The sequence below is a fragment of the Mercenaria mercenaria genome, chromosome 15 (assembly GCF_021730395.1).
Source record: "Mercenaria mercenaria strain notata chromosome 15, MADL_Memer_1, whole genome shotgun sequence".
Taxonomy (NCBI): Eukaryota; Metazoa; Mollusca; class Bivalvia; order Venerida; family Veneridae; genus Mercenaria; species Mercenaria mercenaria.
The window spans coordinates 45,570,765-45,590,069 of NC_069375.1; the positions used below are offsets into that span (position 1 = coordinate 45,570,765).

The 19,305-nt window shown below is 33.7% G+C and overlaps 1 protein-coding gene across 2 annotated transcripts in view; it reads left to right on the plus strand.

Annotated features, from left to right (window-relative positions):
* The window catches only part of LOC123559688 (uncharacterized), a 108,781-nt gene that overhangs the window by 52,791 nt on the left and 36,685 nt on the right, over window positions 1-19,305 (plus strand). For both annotated transcript variants that reach the window (XM_053525159.1, XM_053525160.1), the window contains exons 4-16: window positions 2,491-3,165; window positions 3,529-3,556; window positions 3,764-4,333; window positions 5,265-5,336; window positions 5,905-6,291; window positions 9,121-9,242; window positions 11,079-11,145; window positions 11,894-12,024; window positions 12,713-12,779; window positions 13,422-13,552; window positions 14,577-14,643; window positions 16,177-16,292; window positions 17,957-18,023. In XM_053525159.1, the coding sequence (XP_053381134.1) occupies window positions 2,548-3,165; window positions 3,529-3,556; window positions 3,764-4,333; window positions 5,265-5,336; window positions 5,905-6,291; window positions 9,121-9,242; window positions 11,079-11,145; window positions 11,894-12,024; window positions 12,713-12,779; window positions 13,422-13,552; window positions 14,577-14,643; window positions 16,177-16,292; window positions 17,957-18,023 (2,443 nt within the window). In that variant the 5' untranslated portion in view covers window positions 2,491-2,547. The remainder of the gene's footprint in view (window positions 1-2,490; window positions 3,166-3,528; window positions 3,557-3,763; window positions 4,334-5,264; window positions 5,337-5,904; window positions 6,292-9,120; window positions 9,243-11,078; window positions 11,146-11,893; window positions 12,025-12,712; window positions 12,780-13,421; window positions 13,553-14,576; window positions 14,644-16,176; window positions 16,293-17,956; window positions 18,024-19,305) is intronic.

Here is a 19,305-nt window from a genome sequence, read left to right on the forward strand (position 1 = left end):
GTAATGAGGGTTTTTTTCACTCTGTTGATAGTTCTAGCAATGCTCAGGTGAGTTATTGTGATCGCTCGATGTCCGGCGTCCGTCGTCTGCCGACTGTCGTATGTCAACATTTAGCTTGTGTATGCGATAGAGGCTTCATGAAATTTTGTCAGAATTATTACCTTGATGAAATCTAGGCAAAGTTTGAAAATGGGTCAACTGGGGTCAAAAACTAGGTCACTAGGTTAAATCAAGGAAAACATTGTGTATGCGATAAAGGCTGTATTTTTCAACTGATCTTCATACATTTTGGTCAGAATAATAACCTTGATGAAATCTAGGGCTTATTGGAAAATGTATGCGATAGAGGCTGTATTTTTCTATTGATCTTCATGAGTTTTGATCAGAATGATTGCCTTGATGAAAACTAGGTCTGTTTTAAAAATGGGTTATCTGGGATTAAAAACTAGGTCACTAGGTCAAATCAAATATAAACCTTGTGTATGCAATAAAGGCTGCATTTTACATAGGATCTTCATGAAATTTGATCAGAATGTTTGTCTGGATGATATCTAGGTAATATTTGAATATGGGTCATCTTGACTCAAAAACTAGGTCACCCGGTCAAATTAAAGGAAAACATTGTGAACGCAATAGAGGCTGCATATTACACTGGATATTTATAGAATTTAGTCAGAATAATTGCCTTGATGAAAATTAGGTCAAGTTCGAATGTGGGTCATCTGTGGTCTAAAACTAGGTCACTAGGTCAAATCAAATGAAAGCCTTGTGTATGCAATGGGGGCTGCATTCTGAACCTGATCTTCATGAAATTTGATCAGAATGTTTGTCTGGATGAAACCTAGGTCGAGTTTAAATATAGATTATCTAGGGTCAAAAATTAGGTCACCCTGTCAAATTAAAGTAAAACCTTGCAGTGGGGGCTGCTTTTTACACTGGATATTCATAAAATTTAGTCAGAATGCTTTGATGAAATCGAGGTCAAGTTCAAATATGGGTCATCTGTGGTTAAAAAACTAGGTCACTAGATCAAATCCAAGAAAAACATTGTGTATGCGATAGAGACTGTATTTTTCAATTGATCTTCATGAAATTGGGTCAGAATGATAGCCTTTAAGTTGATGAAATCAAGATCAAGTTTGATTATGGGTCATCTGTGGTCAGAAACTAGGTCGCTAGTACAAATCAAAGAAAAACGTTTTGTATGCGATAGAGGCTGTATTTGTTTCAAATGAGGTTCATGAAATTTAGTCAGAATGTTTACCTGTGTGAAATCTAGGTCAGTTTCGAATATTGGTCATCTGGGGTCAAAAACTGGGTCACTAGGTCAAATTAAAGAAAAACCCTTTGTATGCAATAGGGACTGCATTTTGAACCGGATCTTTATGAAATTAATTCGGAACTGTTGCTTTGATAAAATCGAGGTTATGTTTGAATATGGGCAATATTAGATCAAAAACTAGGTCACTAGGTCAAATCAATTTAAAACATTGTGTATGCAACAGGGACTGCATTATACACCTGATCATCATGAAATTTGATCGGAATGTTTGTCTAGATTAAATCTAGGTCAAGTTCGAATATGGGTCATCTGGGGTCAAAAACTATGTCACCCGGTCAAATCAAAGAAAAACCATTTTATGCAATATGGGCTGCATTTTATACTCGATATTCATAAAATTTAGTCAGAATGGCTGCCTTAATGAAATTTAGGTCACGTATAGCCAAACAACTAGGTCAAATCAATGAAAATACTTGTTTGAGACTACATTTTTTTGGTCTAATCTTAATGAAAATTGATCAGAATATTCGTTTTCATGAATTCACTAGGTCAAACATGTTTTCACTGTGACTTTAAGTGACTATGAATATGACCTACTGACCTACTTTCTAATATTTTAGCATCAGTTTGCCATTTAAACATGTGGCTCGTATTACTCAGGTGAGCGATTCAGGGTCATCATGACTCTATTGTTTTAGATACTTCACTATCCGGCGCCAATATACTTGTTTTTGTGTTTTTTTAGAATTTTGTGTATTATGAAACAACACCAGAGCGATATGTGCGTAACATAATTTGCTCTGGAATGGATTAATTAAGACAGGGATATCCATACCTTCATATTCTCACTCATTTACATCAGAATCTTCACACATGAACGTGTGAAATGTTCTGTGACAAAACAGTATTGTGGGGGTTTTTAACTTTAACTCTCCCGAGAGAGCGGGCTTCATTCTAACATTAACGAATGTTGTTATAACGTTAAAGAAAAACACGGTGAAGCCTTTTCTTTCTAATTTCAATGTTCAGTATAAGAAATCCACAGTTTGAACAGTTTTATTTTGATATAACTATATAAAACACGCATCGATTGCATGATGTAATATTTTTGCCGATGTTGCATGATTGGAATGTAAAATTCACACAACAAATTTTAAAAACATACTTTACAGGAAAATAGATTGTTATCATCCTTTTGCGTCTTACAGGTAAAGCATTAAAGAAAAACATACCGTACTGCAAATTCACATACTCATGAGTGCGTCATGTCTGACATACCTGAAGAAAGGACATATTACCTTCGAATTATTTTGATGTGTATGGACCTCACTAAAGAGACAATTCTTAAGGTATTCAGATATTTGATAAAAAGTGATGATATTGTAAACTTTTTAGCATCGGTGGATACAATTAGCAAACTACAGGACTTATTTAAGAAGAACATTCTGAACAGGACTGAATATAATCTAGTTTACTACCGTCCCAATCTAGAGAAGTTTGATATTGCACTATTAATTAGACTGATATTTGGATTGTGCAAAAATGAAATAGCTAAACCACAACTTGGCTGGACAACAAAACTTCACTCTAAAGATGAATCTCTTGGTGCTGATCTCATTCGTTTGAGAGATGTAAGGAATAAGCTAATTGGTCATCGAGCAGATGCGAAACTCTCTAAGGCTGAGTATGAAAACATAAGAGATAAAGTGCAAGCTATTTTAATCAGGGTGATCGAAAATGTTGATCCCAGTTCTAAGGAAGACGTGGAGAGGAGAATTGATGAGTACACAAAAATGGTTGTAGATGCAGAGAATACAAGAGTAAAGAGGTACCTGGATCAACTTCTTGAATACAAAAATGAATATGACAAATTACAGGATAAGGTAAATAGCACATGGTGTTGCAAACAATAAAAACTAAACAATCGTTAGTCATCATGACACTTCTTTACTACTTTTCGATTTAATGAAAGCAAAATTGGCATACTTAGTTATCACGTTTTTATTGGATCTTGTAAGGATTCTATACAAACAACTTGCACTACTGTAATATAACTTCAGAATAGAATTGATAGTGGTTTCTTTCGCCCTTTTCTTCTTCTTAAGTAAGGTTCCAAGAAATACATATGTCTTATTACTTACGTTTTTATTACGGCAGTAGGTAGTACAAAATAGATAATGAATTTTGTTTATTACACGTTAGTTAGTCTAAACAAACGAACTAATTATTCAAATGTTCTGTTTTAGGCTGAGGAAGAGGGCAAGAGATCTCGAGGTTTGATTTTTAATTGTACATTCTTAAGAGTGTATTTGAAGTTTTTGATTTCTATTTCCTTTAAGTTTGTGTTTCGGCTCATAAAACTTCAATGAAGTTTTACTTAGGCAACGATTTACATGTACATTGCCTTATTTTAGTTATTGTTTAGAGTTACCCAAATTCGCCTTTATGTCGCCCTATCATAATGATAATTTTTATTTATAGAATTTCAAGTGTATTTTGAAAAAACACCAGAGCGATATGTAGGTTATATAAAACTTCTTTTTGATGGTGGACGCCTTGTTTTGTGTGGGATACTCGAGAGAGAATTAGACAATCATGAGGACAGTCTGGTTTCCCTGATTTCTAACAACCGTAAAATACTAGAATCAATGGTTGATTCACAGTATAAAAGTCATCTATTCCCATTAGAGCCTGGCAAAATGGATCATACAAAGTGGGATGTCGGTCTTCTTGCAACGTTGATTTTGCACGTATTTCCAAATATAAGTTTAGATGAAAGTAGCAAAATTGAGCTAATAAAAACTTCAAGACTTTGTTATGCTGAGAACGCATTACGCTCTCTAGACGCAGATGAGTTTCTGTCAGTTTTGACAGATCTGATAAGTAGTTTAAACTTTCTTTCAATGAACATTGCCGAAGGAAAGAAACTTGAAGTTTGGAGTCTCATTGAGCGCTACAAGAAGAAAAACGACGATGGTGATGCTGATGAGTATTTAGAGCAACTGAGGAAATCTGGCATGCTGGTGAAGACACTGAAAGACATACACCAAGGTATACATCCAGATGTTTACTGCAGATTGGAAAGTTTATTTTACTATGCAAAGTTTATTGCTAAAATATATATATATATATACTTACACAGCAAATATTAACCAATCTACGGTATTTGAAGTAAAACCAAAGAAGAAAATTCTATATATTACTCTGGTTTGCACAAATATGTTAATTAGTTTGATATTCACAAAAGTGTACTATGATATCGCAGATACACATAAAGGAAGCCTTGTAATTTTATATTTAACAATGGTCTTCATTTCAGTGTGTGTAGAGTTGTAAAAGATCATAATATTATATCACTATATTAAGTTTGTTTTTCTATTCATGTTACAAATAATATGTCAATACTGTTGACCTAATCTTAAAAGCGCTTACTAAATGTACAAAAGTGTTCAAGACATTGAATAGTATATTTGTACATTTGCAAATTTAGATATATTTATCTTATTTGATAAGTGTGGAAAAGAGCTTGTAAATGGATTCGTTAAAAAATTTATACGGTGCAGGAAGAACAATTATTTAAAACCTATGTAACTTTCATGTTATACTGTATTGATTTATGTTATGAAAAGCCCCTTTTCAAATTAGGTAAATGTATTTTAATATGTGTGTTTGAAGTACTTAAATTCATATTAAAGCATGATTAAACATTTAAATTAAGGCTTTACCATATAGAGGAATATGTTTCTGATTAAATTACTTACTGCTGTCACTTTGGTACAACGCGAACTACTTTTCTATTATTGTACTGTTTTTCTTTTAAACAATTATGCAAAGTATTGCACTATTCCTATCTTATTTGCTGCGATACGCAGCAGCTTTTATACTTATTCTTTATTCAATGGCACTAATGTGGCATCAAATTGATATCAAACTTGTGGCTGTTGTTGGCATGACATTACACGATCGATATTTTTCCTGTCAGAAACTGTTGTCAGACTGAAGCAGTTACTGAGAAAACTTGACGAAACAGGGATAAATTTCAAGGCAGAACATGGTGAGTCAATGTGAAAAACAACTTTCTTTGTTCGGAGGAACAAAAGGTACATTTAAAAACTCGACAACACGTATTCCAAGAGACCGAGCGGTTTATTTTGCGATAACTTAAATGGTACCCGATGCATGTGTTTTAGGTACATGTATTACTATAGCTTCATATACATGTGTGGGTGTACTTAACATATCCATTTCACCATTATTCCAATTTTTTGAGATTACCGAGCAGTTTGAAGAACAATTTTATTTATTTCATATTTGTAACGCAAAATCAAGTTTTATTTTTTAATGGTAACAATAGCAATTTTACAAATGGAACTTCATAATGCGGCACAAATGATGTTGAAATATGTGGAATTTTACTTAAAATTGAAAATAATAAACATTTATGAGTAATTTTCACGGACTTGCGCAGTCCTACGTTAAAGCCGGTATATTGAGATAATCTAGATCGAGAAACTGATCCTAGCTTTGTATCGCTTGCAGTAGCACTGATATTGCATACATGTCAAACATGTATCATTTAATGTTATATTATATTTATATAGCAACTTATCTAACAATTTCAGATTTAGAAATAAAAATATTGACAACTTGTCAGAACGAGGAAATGAAAAAGAATGCAGAAGATTTCCTTAAAACAAATCTTCAAGCCTCCCTTTATGAGTCAGATCATCCAACCAATTTGATAAGGGCAGAGACCAACAAGCTTGTTGCTAGTATTAACACACATCCAGATGTGAAACCAGCTGGAGTTAAACGAAGCTGCATACTTTTGTCATTCAAAAGTTCTTCGCCTTCTGGATTGATCGACATTTTAGACTACTGTGCTAGTCATCACTTCAAAGCGAGACTTCATAACATTTCAAACGAGTTGCATTATTTATTTGAAGATACTTTTCTTTTGCAAGGACATGTCACACTTGAAAGTCTTTCCGCAGTTACAAAAAATGTCGGTACGTATTACATTTTTATTTTGTCCTGTAACTTAAGGATACATGTTCTAAGGTAGACAAAGCTGCAGCTAAACGTAGCTGTGCATATCGCCGGGATGGTCTACTTGTATTGTCTATGGCCGGTTATCTAATATTTTAACTGATTTTAGGTCAATACTGAAAGGAGTTCAATGGCCAAAATTAAAACCGGCTTTTCGAACATGTTGCGACTACTAAAATAAATGGTTTAAAAATGGTAAAAGTCGATTTTACCTAGGTCTGTTGCAAACATGACTCGCTATTTGAAATTCTTTACGGAAGAGAATACAGGTGTGGCCTTTTTGATTCATTTCTTGAACTTAAGCGGAAGTTAAATAACATTTGTGTGTTTGTAAGCAGCAGAAGGAAATGTTTTTTGTTTTGTTTTTGTTTGTTTTTTTTTTTTTTTTTTTCTTTTGATAAATAAACCTACGTTTATTCCTAAGTGTTGTTACAACACAAAGTAACAAAAAAAAATCATGACAAATCATTTATACACCACTGAAACTGAATATTCGAGAATGTATAGTTTTATATCGTATTACATGTATACCGAGCTGCGGTGGCCTAATGGATAAGGCCACTGCCCCGAACTGCCTCGGAAAGTCAAAAGTTCGAGGCCTGTCAGAGGCGGATCTTTTTACTGAAGAGAAACCGGTTTCTGAGCCGCCAGCTAGTTAAATAATGGTAAGCGGTTGCGTACCTGCCTGATGCCTGGCATTATAAAAAAGGAATCGGGAAGTAACGCTATTATATTCATGTTGGTGTCTTATAGGACACATTGGATGTCCCTCTAAGTAGTTATGACACTATAATAACAAACACTTTTCCGTGTATCATAATGATCTGATAGTTGTTAAATTGTTTCAAAATTTGCCATTGAACGTCACTCAAAGCAAAGCATTCTAGATTATGACCCCATTGTATTGCCCGTTGCTTCCATAATAGAATCTGTAAAAAGATCCCTTAGAAGCATAGAATGCAACCAAAACAATTATAGCAGACTGATTGAGTAAAAATATATATAAAAACAATGAATCAAAGTTAGGGGGAGACTTTGTACATACAACCGAAAAACATAACATCTAAACATTTATGCAGTAACGTTGTAATATGAACAGGCTCAATCAAACCGAGCCTGCAACATTTTCGTTTTTGTCGTGTTGAACGAGCTGTGGAGTTTCCACATTTTCTATTTTATTGGACATTTGGCAAAGGCTAAAATCTGACATAGAGATCAACCTCTTAATAAAAGCATTTGGCAATATAATTTGTTTTGTTTCTGGTAATAAAAAATGTTTTACTATCGATATTTTAATATGTTTATATTTTTCGGGAAGTAATGTTTCCATTTCGGGAAGCTCTGTAATTTAAGAGTTTAAGTGTTGAAGAAAAATGAAACTTGGAATATTCTGAGAACGATGAAAATAAATAAAATCTTCTAATATTTACATTGTACATTTATTTTAGGATATCACATGGTATATTCTTTTTCAGCTTGCCTTTTTGTATATTCTAATGCAGTGGATATTTTAAATAAAACAAGCCAAATCTTATGATTTCTTTTTCCTGAACGGGAAGCAAGATTCTGTAATTGGTAATAACTCTCCCGTTAATGAAGTAGGATATAAAACCCTGACTATACGAACGGGAAGTTTCCTCTAGATTCACCTAATTAAGTGTTGTTTAAATACGTAATCAATATATTTGGTGTAGTAGATAACACTGAAGATGAATCCTATCAAGGACTAAGAATCCCACTGAAATGCTCGTCTGTTGATGGAGTGAGATATGTTCTAGACATACTGAAAAACGAAAAGACCACAAATAGACTGAATATCATTGCCAAAAAGATATCAGTGGAGCTAAAGGAAACTGTATCGATAACTATGACCCCTGATTTGTTGGAATTTAGAGATGTATTTGACGAAACAAGTACTTTTATTAATTTATTATTTTTCTTGCACCACAGACTTGCGTTTTCGGTGATTGTACCTATGCCGGCAAAATCCATTTTGCAGAGGACTTTACTGCTGCTATTAGCAACTAACAATTCATGCACTGATTATGTATTGTTTTTGTTCAATTTGACACAAGTCAAATACGTTGACAGCTAGTCTTCGTTCCTTTTATCAAGTCAAGTTTTTTGTGTTAAAAACATAACGTTACGCTACAAACGATAGAACTAAATCAGGATGCTGTATGTCATTAAAAGACATGAAGTTTTTATTAACGTCAATTGTCCGCGCTTTTTTTAAATACGCTACAAAAAGAAAGAATACTGCAACGAAAGTATTTCGCCAGCTCTATTTATTCCTTGATATAATACAATACGGTATGCAAGAGAAAATATCAAGCATCGGTTGTAGATACAGATGAGTATATCTGATTTGAGGCTGAGTCAGCAGAGCCTCGTTACCGCCAAAACATTGACCTTCGAACCTGGTATTGCTATCTACACTTACAACTAGTGACAAGTTATTATAATCTGAAGGTTCGACAAACGTGTATTCCTTTATTATCCGTCAGACATAATAATTATATTTTTGCATAGCCGTTAGCTATATCGGAACTTGTTACAGAGATAGATAGTAAGTCTGAAATGTGACATTAACCATAGTCTTGAAAATGAAACGCCGCAGTAATTAAGCGAGTTCTTGGATGACTAAACTTCTATCAGTTAACGGATACCAAATGATTCTTTTGTATTTTTCCCGTATTTGACAGTTTGGTAGTATGTATTAGGACTAGCATTTGTTGCAAAAAGTTTCTTAGTTTAGAATGTTCCCTACAATATATTAGTTCCTGCAGATTCAGAGGGATCAGGCTCTGGTGGTACTGATGTAGACAAAGCGGAGGATATATATTCAACGGAAAAGGAATGGAAGAATCAGAAACTTGGTGCAAACATGAAAGAGTTTGAAAATTCACGGGTAAAACATTTAGATTGAAATTTATATTGAAATGCTCTTTAAATTATTCTTTGAATGTTACAGCTCACCTTAAACAAAGTCGCAGAATGAGCTTTTGCAATAAAATCGTCTTCACAATCTGTCATCAAATACTCAACAATACTACTTTTATTCACCATCTTTATACTGTTCTTGTATAACTATAAAATGATTGCTGTCTTCGAATTCTTTAGTGACTGATATTAATGTATTTTTATTGTCCTTATCCATTGAATAATAGATACTAAAGCTAAAGCAGCATAAAATCCCTAAGAAAGATTATATTTGCATAAACTACTGGACCACTAGACGGTTGTACATAGCTGTGCCTGATACATTTTCGCCTCTTTAGCTGCTCATCTGAGCACAAAATGCTAATGGTGAGCTATTGTGATCGCGCTGTGTCCTTTGATTGTCATCTGTCAGAGTTGTTTTAATGGTTCATTTTGGTTGCAAAGAAAATGGACATCTTCTCCTAAACTTTTGGTCGGATTTTAAAATAATTATTATGTAATATTCTACAGAGGATGTTCAAATAATTTCGAGTGGACAAAACTCATTGCCGCCTTGGGGCGAGGTCACTTTTCTTTACAGGTTTAGTAAGGAAACTCTAAAAAAATCTTCTCTAAAAACTGCTAGTCCGATTTTAAGATAATTCCATACAAATTGTCCTTGTGTGACATTCTGCAAAGATTGTTCAAATTATTCTGATTCGTCAAAATTCATGGCCGCCAGGGTTCGTAGTCACTTTTTCCTGAAATGTATAATGGAACTTAAAAAAGTTTCTCGTATGAAACTACTGGATTACACAAATAGCTTCACACAAATAGTCCTTGTGTGACCTTCTACCAAGAATATTCAGATTAATTTGATTTGTCATAAAACATTGCTGCCAGGGGGAATTGTCACTTTTCCCTATATGTACATATCGGAAACTTTCGAAAGTTTCCTGCCAGAAACAGAAGACCCAATCTTTAAACAGTTTTACACAATTTTTCTTTGGTGACCTTTTACGAAAAATCTACAAATCATTCTGTTTTGTCAAATATGGCCATTACGGTCCGTTTGTCCGTCCGTCGTCAACAAATTCTGTAAGCGACATCTCCCCAGAAACCACTGAATGGATGGATGAAACATTACACAAATATAATACTAGTATGATATGATTTTCGACTTGTTGACTATTAACATTTCCTTTTACTGCCCTGATGAACCGCCAGAGCTATTACGGAACAAAAATCTTTTCAACTACTTATGACAAAACAATTTAAGTGTGTATTAAACATGCGCAAAAATATATTTGTATAAACCATTCTCAAATTACTTCATATTATTCTGCCTCATTGTAATTATCAGATTTGTTCTTGTTTTGTAAACGTTTGTTCTGTATCTTATAACCCCTTAAAAGTTTTGAAATAACTAAACACAAACCAAATTAATGTTAATTATAAGAGAACTTGCACAAAACAACTTCTGAAAGGTTTTTTACATAATTAATCAGAGACAAATAAATGTTAGAGAACTTTATCATCATGTGACAATAGACAGAATGCAGCTGTTTTACCCTACTAATAAAGACATGATAAGCAATGATTCTACAGTAAATGCAGAGAGAGACAGTTCTCTTCTGTTATCTGTCTATCTGTCTTCTTTCGTCAGTCATTTAGTTCAAGTAATAAGTAGGCTTTTTTATCATCTATACTCGTTTTTCAACTTTTATCATAATTATTTTAAGCCATTCTTGTCAAAACCAAAGCTACGTCACATGACGGTGTATATATATATATTACTTTTACTTTTTAACTTTTTGAACTTCAGACTATTTGTACACATGAAACAGAAAAAAGTACATGTGAGCAAGAGGAAGATTCGACCTTTCTACCAGGTATGTCGTTATGTTACAAAGAGGAATCATAGGCTATGAACTTGTCTACATTCTCAATAAATTAAGGGGGTTATCACCCTTGTTCATTGTCTACATGCATAACTGAGCTCAAAAAGTAAGAGTAGAACAACTATTTATTCTTTTAAACATTATTACAATATGTATTACTTCGTATCTAATTATGCCATTCACCAACAGGCTAATGAAAATATATTCTGTCTGAATACATGGTAAAGTCATTTATACAACCTTTATTATATTGGTGTAATTGTAACATAAGACTACAATTTAGCAGCGACATGGTTATTCAGCAATTCAGAGAGTATCTACTTGTCATGTTTTACTTTAGCTCTGGTCGAATTATAGTGTCCGTGGATTAATAGATTTAAAAGATTTTCCACCGACTTATTTTCAATGTTTTCACGCAGGTGCACATGGCGAACTGATTGTTTTATTCATTATATATATTTTTTGTATCCTTTACTTTTAGTTTAGCTCCGGTCGAAAAATAGCGTCACTCTATTGATTAACAAGATTAAAAGATTTTCCAGATTAATTTTCACTGTTTTACACAGATGCAAATCATGAACTAATTGTTTTATTCATTTTGTATTTTTTTGTATTCTTTTCACCTTGTATGCATCATTGGAGGCTAACAAATTTTGACAGTTAGATGATATATATTAAGACTAGCTTCTTTTTCAAAATATTGCAAAGGTATTTTAGTACAATAAATAAGTTCTTGCAGATTCAGAGGGATCAAACTCTGGTGGTATTGGTGCAGAGGAAAAGGAAAGAGCCGGGGACAAGTATTCATCTGAAAAAGAACGGGAGAATCAGAAACTTGATGCAAAAGGAAAAGCAGCGGAACACCCAACGGTAAAAACATTCAGATAGATTTTTAGACGAAACATTTAAGGATATAGCTCACCTAACCAAAGCCGGAGGATGAGGTATTGCAATAAAATAGTCTTCACAGTCTGTCTTTGAATATATTTAATATCGCGTCCTTAAATATATCGATATAATACTACTTTCATTTATGAAGTATACATGGTGCTTGAATAAATATAAGACAATGGCCTCTTTTTAAGTTACTGGTGTTCATATTTTAGTATTTTCTAAATCCATTATATCATAGATAATATTGCTATGCTACAGCACTATAATAAAAGTCCCCCGAAAGGTTTTCTTAACCAAATTGATGTTAAGTTTGAGGACAATGTCATGCAGAAAGCAACATCTGAATGGTTTTCCGAGTAATCAAGCATAAACAAATTAATGTTAGAGAACTTATCATTATGTGACGACAAGCAGAATGCAACTTTTTTGCCCTATCAGTTAAGAGTTGATAAGCAAAGTTACTACAGTAAATGCAGAAAGAATTTACCTGTCGTCTCTCGTCATTTAATTCAGGTAATAGATAGGTTTTTCGTCATCCAAACTAATGTTTTAAAACTTTTATCATATGACGTTTATTAAGTCATTCCTGTCAACATCAAATCTACGTCATATGACAGTGGATGCATATATATAATTATTTTGACTCTGCCCTTCTGAATTTCAGGCTATTTGTACAGATGAAACAGAAAAAAGTACACGTGAGCAAGAGGAAGATTTGACGTTACTACCAGGTATGCCGTTATATTACAAAGAGGAATTATAGGCTGTTAATATGTTTCAATTCTCAATGAATTAAGGGGTTATCACTTTTGTTAATTGTCTACTTGCACAAATGATCTCTGTTGTAAAATTGTTTAGTAGTGTATCATATTCAAAAAGTAAGAGTAGAACTATTACTTTTATCTTTTAAACATTATTACAATATGTATTATTTCATATCTAATTATGCCATTTACCAATAGGCTAATGAAAATATGTTCTGTCTGAATACAAGGTAAAGTCAGTTATACAACCTTTATTATCTTAGTGTGTAATTGTAACATAAGACTACAATTTAGAGGCGAACTGGTTATTCAACAGTTCAGAGAGTATCTACTTGTTATGTTTTACTTTAGCTCTGGTCGAATAATAGTGTCTATGGATCAATAGATTAAAAAAAATCCATATTTATTTTCACTTTTTTCTCACAGATGCATATAACTCATTGTTTTATTCATTTTGTATGTTTTTGTATTCTTTAAATATTGTATGCACCATTGGAGTCAAACGCATTTTGTACAGTTTGCTGATATGTATTAAGACTTCCCTTTGTTTCAAAATATTGCTAAAAGTCTTAGCTTAGAATTTTCACTACAATAAGTAAATTCCTACAGATTCAGAGGGATCAGGCTCTAGTGGTATTGATGCAGAAGAAGCGGACAAAGTAGGGGACATACATTCATCTATAAAAGAACGTAATAATCAGTACCTTGATGCACATGGAGAAGCAGCCGAACTTCCACCGGTAAAAACATTCAGAAATATTTTTACACTGAAATGCTGTAATATCCTTTTAAGGATATAGCTCACCATAACCAAAGTCGCAAGCCCGCCCGCTTAGCTCAATAGGGAGAGCGTCTGTCAACGGATCGCTGGGTTGCGAGTTCGATCCTCGGGCGGTGCGTATGTTCTCCGCGACGATTTGATAAATGACATTGTGTCAGAAATCATTCGTCCTCCACCTCTGATTCATGTGGGGAAGTTGTCTGTCTGTCTGTCATCATATACTTTTACATATTGATACAACTATTTTCAGGGGCCTCTGTGGCCGAGTGGTTAAGGTCGCTGACTTCAAATCACTTGCACCTCATCAATGTGGGTTCGAGCTTCACTCGAGGCATTGAATTCTACAAGTGAGGAAGCCATCCAGCTGGCTTACGGAAGGTCGGTGGTTCTACCCTGGTAATCGCTCATGATGAAATAGTGCACGGAGGGGCCCCTGGGATCTTCATCCACCGTTAAAGCTGGAAAGTCGCCATATAATTGTATTGGTGCGACGATAAATCCAACAAAATAAATAAATAAATAAAGAAATAAACAATTATTTTCAAGTATTAACTTTACATGGTGCTTGTATAGCCAAAAGACAATGGCTCTCTTTTTAGTCAGTCGTATTCATGTATTATTGTTTTCTTTTTCCATTGAATCATAGGTACTACAGATAAAGTAATACAAAATCCCTTCTTTGCTCAAATCATTGAAATACTAGACGATTTGTTACATAGCTGTAAGATACATTTTCGCCTTTTTTATTTATGTAGTTTCTATTGACGACACTGATGGGCTGCCGGAGCAATAGCAGAACAAATATAATAAAACTTAGCCCAAAATATCATTGCATAAACCTTTCTTTTTCTTATGATTCTGCTTTACTTCATTTAGCAAAAAATAATATACTCAAAGGTTGGTGTATTTGGTTAAAACCTACAACATTTCTAAATATTAATATTCCATTATATAGATAAGACATTTTCACTTTTGATCTTCAGACTATTTGTACAGATGAAAGAGAAGAAAGTATATCTGAGCTTGAGAAAGATTTGACCTTACATTCAGGTATGCCTTTCTATTTGAAAGAGCTTCACTACTACTAGAGGAATAATAATATCTAAATGTGTTAAAATTCTCGGTGAATTAAGGGGTTATCACATTTGTTCATTGTCTACCTGCACAACTGAGCTCTCTTGAAATTGTTTTCAGTACTGTGTCATATTTAAAAAAAATAGTAGAATAATTATTTATAGCTTTTAAACATTATTCAAATATGATTAGCAATGCATGGTATTATGGTGACGTTGCATGGAGGTTATATTTATCGCCATGTACGCATCGAGAATTAACGCTTATTTTACTTAAAACATGTTTAAAACGAAATGTCAGTTAGCACTACTGTCCCGTTTATTTTGACCCCTCCCACCACCCCACCCCACCCCGAGTTAGTCATTCGCTGCACAAAACAATTTTTCTAGCATTTTTACCCTAATGGAACTATTCTGCAAGACGTATTACCATTTCTGGTTCTGGCGTGTACAAACAAAGGAGTATGATGACCTGTCTTTGGTGCCATACATGCGACAAGAAACAGTTCGATCATATTTGATCTAAATTTTACAATATTAAGGACATTTAGAATCGGAATAATGTGTCGCAAACCCGTATTTGAACACTATTTATACACTCAAACTGTCATACGTCGTACGAAATAATTTTACGAGGGCGACACCACCCATCATGTTTATTATGTGTTAAACCACGGTTTCTTAATTACAGTTGCAATATTTAAATAACTCAGCAGTTTGTAAATGACGTCATAAACACGGTGAAATGGCTGTCTCCATGATAAAAATTTTTCTTAAATTTCAAACTGCTACATTTTAATTAATATTGGTCCGATTAAAATATTCTTTCAGCGTTTTGAAAAGCTTAAGCATGGCTTTCATATCACTTTAATATATTGTCAGGCATTTCTTGCCCTTTAAGGCTAGCTTTTGTTACCTGCGGCTTGGATATCTGAAGGCAACAAGTAATGAAGCACATGAATACTGGGTGGTTTCACGTGACTTTTTACCTATATGCGACTGGCTTATCGCATTTATGGAACGCCGTTTTTGCAATATAGCTGGCACTCCATATGATGTATAGAGAAGTGTTTGTGACCTGCATTTCTCATTTATTATTTCATATAATTTAGCACTCTCAGCAATGATAAATATTAATACCTAGTTTTACAAAAAGTATTTTTAATCGCTTCGAAATTTCCTGGATTATAGTTGAGCTACACATGAAAGAGAATACTAGTTTCTTTTGCTCAAAACAATAACTTTCAGAATTAAGAGATACAACTTTCATATATCTACCTGTAAATCATGTAGAATGGGGATAGTATTTCCTATTTTAAACGTTATAGTATAATAAAAAGACAAGCACGTTATTCACCCATAAATTACATTTTAGGTCACACATGCATCAACAATAATTTTTGGTTTGTATAACTTCTGCCCACAAGAAATCTTTCTCCTTGTTATTAGATACTGGAAAAGTCTTTTACTTTAGATGTTCCCTCTAATAAGTAAATTACTACATATTCAGAGGGATCAGGCTCTGGTGGTAATTATGCTGAAAAAGCGGAAGACAGACATTCAACTGAAAAAGAATGGGGGAATCAGAAACTTGATGCAAATAGAAAATCTTCGGAACATTCACCGGTAAATCATTCAGATTGACTTTTACACTGTAATGGTGTATTTTCTAAGGTTCTCACCTTGACCAAAGTCGCAGGATGGGCTATTGCAAAAAACATATAGAGATAGTACCTAAAACTTTCAATTATGAAAAACGATTAAAGAATGAATATAGGTTGCTTATATATAAATATAAGACTCAGTACTTAAGTCTTGATTTGATAATTTTTAGGCAAACTCCTTATCTTATTTCCATGTAGCCGTTATTGTAGATATTTTTACTTATAATGGAATTGATGGATATTTAATCCCCATTTAGAACTGGACTATTGCAGGAAGAATTTATATACAACGTTCGAACGAAATGCGATATAACGAAAAAAACAAAACGACCGGTTCCATGGCTTTTTGTAGGACCGCGATTGTACCGCAAATGAAAAAAGTTGTACGAAAATGATTTAAGTCTAATAAAATAAATCCAGATCCACTATTCGAACTGAAATTTAGATATAGTACTTTTTGTGCAATATCACATGTATTTACAAAAAAAAATCAACACTTTTCAGTATTTACCATTGAAATGGACATTACAATGAAATGATTTGTCACCAATATTTGTGACCATACATTGCTTCAATGTTTCGTTTAACTTCAGCCATGCAGGTGTATAAGTAAATACAAGGTAGCATTATTATTAATGTTATTGATTGATCTCTTGTACTATATCTATAATCTAATTCTTCGATATCTGTTATACAATGTATACTTTTATATGATTTTTCCCTTCTTATTTCGACATATAAATCAACCACGGATATCTCGATTTCAATATTTCGAATTTTTCGATATCGCGTCTAAATTTTCATTCCCCGACTTTGCAATTTCCTCTATTTTGACATCGGTTATCTCGAGTGGACATTATCGTTTGGCAAACGCAGGAGCGAAAAGCTACACACGCTTGTATTTACTCAGTTGCCGTCTGCCGTAGGTGCGAACAACATCTCGCGCAGTTATTCACTCAGTGGTCCTGCTTACGACCGGGAGTCAATTAGCCGGCACTCATGTGTCATCAATTGTTTGTTTGCCGTTTGCGGTGCTAACTGAGTAATTTATATAATTGAATATTCGAAAGTGGGTGAATTCAAGTGCAATAATGTAAATTCTGTGCGATTTATCTCGTAGAATTTCCCTTCATGTGCATTGCACAAAGAACAATATTTAGATCCCAGGAAGTAGGTTGATAAATTATTATCATTTCACAAAGTAATTACCAATTATTATGTAAAACATAATATCTATGTACAAATATACATATTTTGTCTCAAAATCCCGTATTTTTATGAACACAAAACTACATTATACCACCTACCAACCAAAGTTGACCTAACTTCAGTTATCTCGATATTTCGATATGTCGATTTAAATCTTCCCTTTCTCCCGAGGAAGTCCAGATTTGATTTTTCTCTTATCAAAGAATAAATGTTTGTTCTATAACTATTAGCCCCTGAAAATATTTTCAAATAACTGAGCACTAACTAAATCAGTGTTAATTATGATTATACAACATACAGAAAGCGACCGCTTTAAGGATTTTTTTAAATAACTAGTCACAAACAAATAAATTCTTATTATAAAGAAATGCGACTTAGTGAACTTAGATTATATGTTATTACTTTTTTGAATTTCAGACTATTTGGACAGATGAATTAGAGGAAAGTACATCCGGCCATGAGGAAGATTCGACTTTTCACCTAGGTAAGTCGTTTACATAACAATTCTATGGAACATATCTTGATTAAAAGAACATTATACTAGAGGAATTACTCATTGAATTAAGGGGTTATCAAACTTGTTCATTGCCTACCTACACAACTGAGCTCTATGGTGTGTTTCATATTCCAAATATGAGTAAAAATTATTATTATTATCTTTTATTGTGTCATTTTAAAATATTTGTACCGCAAACAAGGAAGTTGTAAGGGGCGGTGAAGGGGTATACTGGTTTCAGTTTGTCTGTCTTACCGTCCGTCCGTAAACCCTTTCTTATGCGCACCATCCCTCCTCATCTTAGTGACACAATGTAATGAAACTTCACACAGTAGTTGTGGGGCATGTTAGGTAGTTTCAAAAAATAGAAAAATGCACATATCAATCAAATTGTACTCGTTTTTGGATTTTTGAGTCAACCCGTCTACAATATTATTTCGTTACAGCTTCTCATTTGTTGTGAACCTTGTTTGCGATGCATGTCTCTTTGGCTGTTTTGGGTAATCTGTGCTTCCGGGAAATCAACACATACCTATTATCTCTTCTTATCTCAGAGAGAGACTCCGTGTGTTTAGGATTTAATCAACTTTATAGTTTTCACAAAGACTACCAGATATCCCTTGCTATTTTAATCCACACCGCTTGTTTCTGTCAACCATTTTACAGTTGAACGCTGCGTTCTTTATTTGTGGAGAAATGTAAGATAGGCAGATCTTCATCTCCACTGGAACTATTTTTAGCTCATTTCAATCGCCGCTGAGAAAAGCTCGTCAGTGATGGTGTTACTCTTAATGTTCTGTCTTCTGCAATGACATTGGGTACATGAATTTTAATGTTGTTGTTATTTTTTCAAAGATTTTAGTTACTAAAATGGGGTACATCATTGATAATACGGGCGGGCTGCACGCTCTATAACTTTAATTTTGGTTGTGATGTTGAAATGAATAAGACTAAGGTTGCGCTTGAATTTAATTCAACAAGCAAAGGTCAAGGTAACTGTAACAGAGAAAAATGTTTCCGCTCAATAACTGTAGTTTGGAAGGCTGCGTTTTTGGAACGTGGCATTAACTGTTTGCAAATTATCCTTGTTTTGTTTCTGTTACTCCTTTACATTAGCTGGATGGTGGTTTACATTTCTGATTCTCGTGTTGCTAAAATAAAAATAACGGTTTCCTAAAATATTGAAAACCAGGTTGCGTAGGATTCTCCTGGCGGGACAACTCTCTTTTATACCGTCCCTGGACTTTGAAACATAATAAAGAGATAAGAT